The 7,500-nt window shown below is 35.0% G+C and overlaps 2 protein-coding genes across 3 annotated transcripts in view; one reads left to right on the forward strand and one right to left on the reverse strand.

Annotated features, from left to right (window-relative positions):
• Nucleotides 1–7,500, reverse strand: part of ssp6 (short spindle 6) — a 363,586-nt gene that overhangs the window by 183,330 nt on the left and 172,756 nt on the right. The gene's annotated exons all lie outside the window — the stretch shown is intronic.
• LOC137656983 (putative defense protein 3) overlaps nt 725–7,500 on the forward strand; it is a 9,609-nt gene continuing 2,833 nt past the window's right edge. The window contains exons 1-4 of the mRNA XM_068391329.1: nt 725–882; nt 4,549–4,750; nt 6,891–7,027; nt 7,472–7,500. The exon at nt 7,472–7,500 is cut by the window's right edge and continues 63 nt beyond it. Of these exons, the coding sequence (XP_068247430.1) occupies nt 4,552–4,750; nt 6,891–7,027; nt 7,472–7,500 (365 nt within the window). The 5' untranslated portion in view covers nt 725–882; nt 4,549–4,551. The remainder of the gene's footprint in view (nt 883–4,548; nt 4,751–6,890; nt 7,028–7,471) is intronic.

A 7,500-nucleotide genomic window follows, 5' to 3' on the forward strand; every position in this document is an offset into this window, starting at 1 on the left:
GATGCCTTTATCGTGTATGATGCTTCACGAGATAGTCTAGGGACCTTGGTAGTAAAATAGCTCAAATTATAGAATTTTTCTCTCAAGTTGCATTGTTCGCTCTAATGAGATGCGAAATGGAGTACTGTTTTTGCAATTCTTGATAGCGGTTTTGAATAGATCAGTAGGAAAATTAATCTAGTCAATATTAACTTTCCAACATTCCTAGGATTCCTGCTGCTTCCTCTTTTTGGCTCTCTACATCGCCTCCATCCACGCTTCTTTTTTCTGTCAAATTTATTTTAACTTTTAGTTCATATTTCAGCTGTCTCGTTTCCCGTAGTTGCACCTTGGCTCTGAATGGCCTCCCAGTGCTCAACGCCTGGTAATGTGTCTTACAAGCTTTTTTTTACATGCTATTAACATTTCGCATACCGTCTCCACCAGTTAATTACATATAGGATAATAAGTACAGTAACTTGACTGACAACCACAAAGTGGAGTAAAACACCGTTAGGACGAATATAAAATTGACATTATAATCAGTTGAAAACAAAGTAGGCCTAAAGACAAGCGAAATCCCAACTTTTCCAGTCGGCGTGGGTTACATGACTCAAGTCTTTCATCCCCCAAAAAACCATTCTTTACATCACGTAACATCCAGTTGGGCGTTACAGATGAAAGCGTTAGGGCTGAAGGCCATAAATACTAGTTGGCATCTGAAGTCCTGACACCTTCCTGGAAGATCTGGAAAATCGTCAGAGGCAGGCTGACGCTGGCCGAGTAACTCCAGTCCTCCCAAGCCGAGGTTAATATACATTCGTATAACGGAGACAGGTTAAGTGAAGCTGCAATAGTCTTAGGTCTTTAGTTTCTCAATATCTGGACTTATTCAAAATTGAGGTGAGTTCAAACGTGTTCATTAATTTGGCTTTTACTCTGACGTTTTTTCTCACAACTTAAACAGTTGGCTTAGAATATATATATATATATATATATATATATATATATATATATATATATATATATATATATATATATATATATATATATATATATGTGTATATATATATATATATATATATATATATATATATATATATATATATATATATATATATATATATAGCCTATACTGTATATATATACTCGTATATATATATATATATATATATATATATATATATATATATATATATATATATATATATATATTTGTGAGTGTGTGCTTAATGTGTGTCTACTGTAAATATTAAGTTTAAGTTTCAATCTCCTTGATTTCATGTGATTAATAACAACTCAAGAAAACTTATATTCAGTCGAATGTACGAATTGGAGTTGTATCTCTTCATCGTCAATCATTAAAGAAAAAGGAGAGAGAACAATAGATTATTGTAATTATGATCAATTAAGAAGATGAACTGTAACCTCAAGAGATAGACGGGGTAAATTCCTAACAGTCCAGAGTTAATATCATCATCCAGGGGTATTTATTAAACATAGATTTTTGCTACGATATTATATCTAATGTATGTAGGAAATTAATGTGTGCTGGCTAACAGTTTGATTGTTACAGTCATATATGAGCACATTGCGAGTGATAGTCGCTGATTTCGTCACATTTTGTACCCTTCGTGAATGTTAATTATCAGAGAGGAGTATTGTGTTAACTCTCTCTCTCTCTCTCTCTCTCTCTCTCTCTCTCTCTCTCTCTCTCTCTCTCTCTCTCTCTCTCTCTCTCTCTCTCTCTCTGTAGTGCACGCTATCTGTGAAAGGAGGAAAAGTCTCGACAAGCAAACCAGAAAATGCCAGTTTATTTCATCAGAATTCAGGAGAAATCAATTTACATAATGTGTATGCATGGAAGATATGTGTAATGAATGATAGATTAGCTGACTAGCTAAGTATTACAGTTTTTTTAACATAAATATTTGAATGTGTGTATATGCAGGCATACAAAGACACACACACACACACACACACACACACACACACACACATATATATATATATATATATATATATATATATATATATATATATATATATATATATATATATATATATATATATATATTTATATGTATGTATGTATGTATATAGATAGCTAATTAGCTTTAAGTATATGTACTTTTGAGGTTTATGTCACCACGGTAAAAAGGAAGAAAAGTGAAAGTCTTGTTATTCAACGCGTTTCCCTTTCAACATCGTACCCGGACCAAGTCATCTTAGCCAGTAACCCCTTCAACTCTCTCTCTCTCTCTCTCTCTCTCTCTCTCTCTCTCTCTCTCTCTCTCTCTCTCTCTCTCTCTCTCTTTACCCACTACTCCATTGCCTTTAAGTCCAACTCGAAAGCACTCTGTCGCTCCTCAGCTGAAATGTGTATTCTGTCTTGTGCCACTCTATGAACTCGTTTATGCAGAGGGAAGAAAGCGTGTTATGCATTTCTATAGAATACCCAATTATTTTTCAAGGGCCTTATTTGTTCCATCTGATCGACTCTTTTATCTGTCAGAATTTCCTGATTTAGTTATTCTGGAAGACCAACTAACATAATTTTCATTTTTATTTTTTTCTGTGTGTTATGAGTTCGTAGGTGCTGTTTTGATATGCGATCTTATTTATGGCGTGATCTCAGAATTTATTCTTTTGCTTTGGTATGCGATCTCAATATTTTAACGGGTAGAAATTAAAACAAGAATAATAGGAAATCTAATAGTTCTTGCTTCGGCGTGCGCTCGCTTCGCTCGTGAAAAAAAAAAATCAAGCTCCGTATGTACTGACAAGCGGTAATGTTGAGCTGGGCACGCTAACATCAATGATTGATTATTATTTCTTAGATAATTATTCCCTGTACATTTGAAAAAAAAATATAATGGTTCTTGCTTCGCCGTGAAGTGAAGTGAGATCATTACTATCAGGTGAGATCTTATACCAAAACAAAATTACATCTTTGAGATCGTATACCAAAAACAGCACCAATTCGTCTTTTATCTTTGGATTTTCCAATGTTTTTCGATCTTCCAGTTATTATGTATGAGACTAACGCGTGCCTATTTTAATATAATGATCTCAGTCCATTTCCATTGATATGTAATTATCGACTTTCAGTTATATAACTGTAGTCTATAATAAGTATACATTGTTTAGCCCTAACTATGGTAAGCAGCTCATCTAGGAAAAGGACATTCCAAAATCAAATCATTGTTCTCTAGTCTTCGGTAGGGCCATAGCCTCTTTACCATGGTCTCCAATTATCTTGGGTTACAGTTCTCTTGCTTGAGGGTACACTCGGGCACACTATTCTATCTAATTTCTATCCCTCTAGTTTTGTTAAAGTTTTTATGTGTTTTATATAGGAAATATTTATTTTGATGTTACTGTTCTTAAATTATTTTAATTTTCCTTGCTTCCTTTCCTCACTGAGCTATTTTACCTGTTGGAGCCCCTGGACTTATCCTGCTTTTCCAACTAGGGTTGTAGCTTAACAAGTAATAATAATAATAATAATAATAATAATAATAATAATAATAATAATAATAATAATAATAATAATAATGATGATGATGATGATGATGATGATGATGATGATGATTATTTATGTCAGAAGTTATTTGAATAATTTTACTTCACACCTTATGCTCTACATTTCCCCCTTATTCTACTGTTAATAACAAGATTAAATTTCAGTTTACAATAATTGTTTTCTGTGATCTGTCTGTATTCACAAGTCTTTGCGTCGTCATATTGATCATGCCTTGTTGCTTGCGAGATGTAATTCTGAACCAAGCAAATGCTTTGCATAACAGGACCTCTCGTATGACTGTCAAAGTCCAGTTCTTACGAAAATACATCTTTTATTATGAACTTGTGGATTCCTGAATAATTAATTAAATCTTTTCCATTCCTGGCAGATTCGAATATTTTAAATCGACTTGGAAGAGTATCACCAACATGTTTTCCAAATTTTGCATCGTTTTGTCTAAAATATTTTACGACAATAAAATAGTTTTGATAAGCCCGTGTCTTGCATGAGGCAAGCTAATTTTAAAGCAAGCAAATCTTAATAAGAATTTAATTTTTTTTTTTAATTTTTGCCTACTCTAATATCATTCTTCTTCTCCTTCTTCTTCTTCTTCTTCTGCATCTTTTTTCCATCTTTACGTGGGGTCAATGTTTCTGGCCAGTGTTCTCCATCTACCTCTGTCCCACACTTCATCACCGGTTAATCCCTTTGATCGAAGGTCATCCTTGATACAGTCCATCCACCTTCGCTTTGGTCTCCCTCTCCCTCTCGTTCCCTGTACCTCCATTTCCATTACTCTCATCCCAATATACTGTTCATCTCTTCTCATTACATGACCATACCACCTCAGTCTACTTTTTTGTATCTTATCTGATAGTTTTCTAACGCCAGTGGTAACCCTAATTACTTCATTCCGTATCTTATCTCTTCTTGTCACCCAACACATCCATCTCAACATTCTCATCTCTGCCACATCCAGTTTCTTCTCTTCTGTCTTCTTTATTGCCTACTTTAATATCATATTTTTGTAATTTTCTTTTCAGATAATGGCCAAACACACTTACTTCCTAGGCATGGTTGCCTTGGTATCAATCATCGCAGTGGAAGTAACTCTTGGCTTCAGCAGGGGAGACGTCACTCTAGCTTGCAATACGATGCACCCAGGTCATTTGGGATTTGGAGGCCAGTCGTCTCGTGCCCCCTTCGGAATCTACGTCACAGCCGATGATGATGGAACGTATATCGGTATGTTTGAAACTTCTACTTTACTTTAAGGTCTGCTTTTCTGGTCCCATACTACAGGAGAACCCTACTCTCTACAAGACATCTATTAATTTTATAACATACATGCAAAGGCATTCAGCATTTCACACTGCATATTGCACGTTTATTGTCAAATCCACATTATCGAAGCACTTAGAAAACAAGAAAGTCTCCAGTTTATTCTCGAAAACCTTAATACCTAAAGTCTTTTGGATGTCTAGGGGCCGCATATTTGTTAAAGAACCTACAGCAGACACATGTCTTTATCAAGGAGACAGTGTGACTTGTTGTAATAATTTAATTCGGATTAAGTTGAATTTACTATTGCAACAAATTTTCTAGAAGTTTAGTTAAACTTCTTGAGGTTTGAAAGCTTGTGCTATTCTTCTTACACAGTCGCTTCAGTGTCTAGTAGATTAGTTAAACTTCTTTAGGTTTGAAAGCTTTTGCTATTCTTCTTACACAGTCGCTTCAGTGTCTAGTAGATTAGTTAAACTTCTTTAGGTTTGAAAGCTTTTGCTATTCTTCTTACACAGTCGCTTCAGTGTCTAGGAGATTAGTTAAACTTTTTGAGGTTTGAAAGCTTGTGCTATTCTTCTTACACAGTCGCTTCAGTGTCTAGGAGATTAGTTAAACTTCTTGAGGTTTGAAAGCTTGTGCTATTCTTCTTACACAGTCGCTTCAGTGTCTAGGAGATTAGTTAAACTTCTTGAGGTTTGAAAGCTTGTGCTATTCTTCTTACACAGTCGCTTCAGTGTCTAGGAGATTAGTTAAACTTCTTGAGGTTTGAAAGCTTGTGCTATTCTTCTTACACAGTCGCTTCAGTGTCTAGGAGATTAGTTAAACTTCTTGAGGTTTGAAAGCTTGTGCTATTCTTCTTACACAGTCACTTCAGTGTCTAGGAGATAAGTTAAACTTCTTGAGGTTTGAAAGCTTGTGCTCTTCTTCTTACAGAGTCGCTTCAGTGTCTAGGGAGATAAGTTAAATTTCTTGAGGTTTGAAAGCTTGTGCTATTCTTTTTACACAGTCGATTCAGTGTCTAGTACATTAGTTAAACTTCTTTAGGTTTGAAAGCTTTTGCTATTCTTCTTACACAGTCGCTTCAGTGTCTAGGATATTAGTTATACTTCTTGAGGTTTGAAAGCTTGTGCTATTTTTCTTACACAGTCGCTTCAGTGTCTAGGATATTAGTTAAACTTTTTGAGGTTTGAAAGCTTGTGCTATTCTTCTTACACAGTCGCTTCAGTGTCTAGGAGATAAGTTAAACTTCTTGAGGTTTGAAAGCTTGTGCTCTTCTTCTTACAGAGTCGCTTCAGTGTCTAGGAGATGAATTAAACTTCTTGAGGTTTGAAAGCTTTTGCTATTCTTCTTACACAGTCGCTTCAGAACTCGTGTACTGAGGAACCAAAAGTACTGAGGTAAAATTAATGGTTTTAACTATAGTGTATCTTCATATCTCGATATATCTATCACCAGTTCCTTCAGAATAAGGAATTCTACTGTTCAATTTCATTAATATCGGATAAGCTACTGTTCTCACATTACAGTCTTGCAATCTTTATCTCTTCTGTAATAACTCTCTCCAATTATCCCACCCAAAATTCGTCCATATCATTAGGTATCTCATCAAGGTGTCCTAGTTCCTTCCTGGTTCTTGACTACTCGTTCTGCAAAACCTTTTTTGCGGGCACTCTATTTACTACTAGATAAGCGCAAAGCATCTTGGCTTTTATTAAGTACAGTAGTGGAATTGAAAATTTTCCTGTAACAAATAACATTTTAATAAAAACCTCAAATTTTAGTTTTATTTCTCTCTACTTTGAAGTAAGCGGGGATAATACCTTGTTATCAGTTTTGGAAACTTATTGTGGTATTTTAAAACTTTTATTTTAGATCTACTGCCCTATCTCGTGTACCCTGCCAACTTTCTGATAGAATTTTGCAACGTGTCAATTCTTATATCCGTCCCATTAATTTTCCTTAGTCTGGGTATGAAAACAAATATTCTGTATTAAGTTCTTTGCACAGGTCAATAGTCTAACCCTGTCCTTAACACAATTTAACCTTTTATTCATTTCTTTTGCCTATGGTTTTAACGCATGTCTTCTTCTTGTTTCAACAGTGACGGTATACGCCGCCAGAAATGGGAAGTTCAAAGGATTTTTGCTCCAGGCTAGAGATCCCACCAACGACAGACGAGTAGGATCTTTCGTCTCCGTTCAAAATTCCGGCAGGATAATTGATTGCTCATATCCAGGAGTACGTAATTATCCTGTGACAGATGCTTTTTAACGTGTTTTAAGTCCTAGTCCTCTACGGAGTCTCCTCTGTAAAATTACTTCTACTTACAGAATTCTTTTAGGATTATTTACTTTCTTTTATTACTGGTAATATATTCAATATGATATTGCAATGGTTGTAATTATTAATGCACAATTAATATCCGATTATTGCTTTTGGATGTAGGACAAATGTTAATGTATAATCTCCTATTAAAAAAAAGAATATTTATGACTCAAATGAAAAGGCCTGTTTTGTCTGAAGAGCCAATATCAGAACACCGCATCTTCAATACTTTGTAAAAGACCGAATATGGATATTCCGCAAAGGATATTCACACATCTACTTACCATATATCTATCCTTGCTAAAGCCATTTGTTTTAGGTGGCTGGGAATTAATGTTTTGATTTTCTACTCTCTAGGGTGCAGTGCAACACAACGACTCCCAGGA

The sequence above is a fragment of the Palaemon carinicauda genome, chromosome 18 (genome assembly GCF_036898095.1).
Source record: "Palaemon carinicauda isolate YSFRI2023 chromosome 18, ASM3689809v2, whole genome shotgun sequence".
NCBI classification, from domain to species: domain Eukaryota; kingdom Metazoa; phylum Arthropoda; class Malacostraca; order Decapoda; family Palaemonidae; genus Palaemon; species Palaemon carinicauda.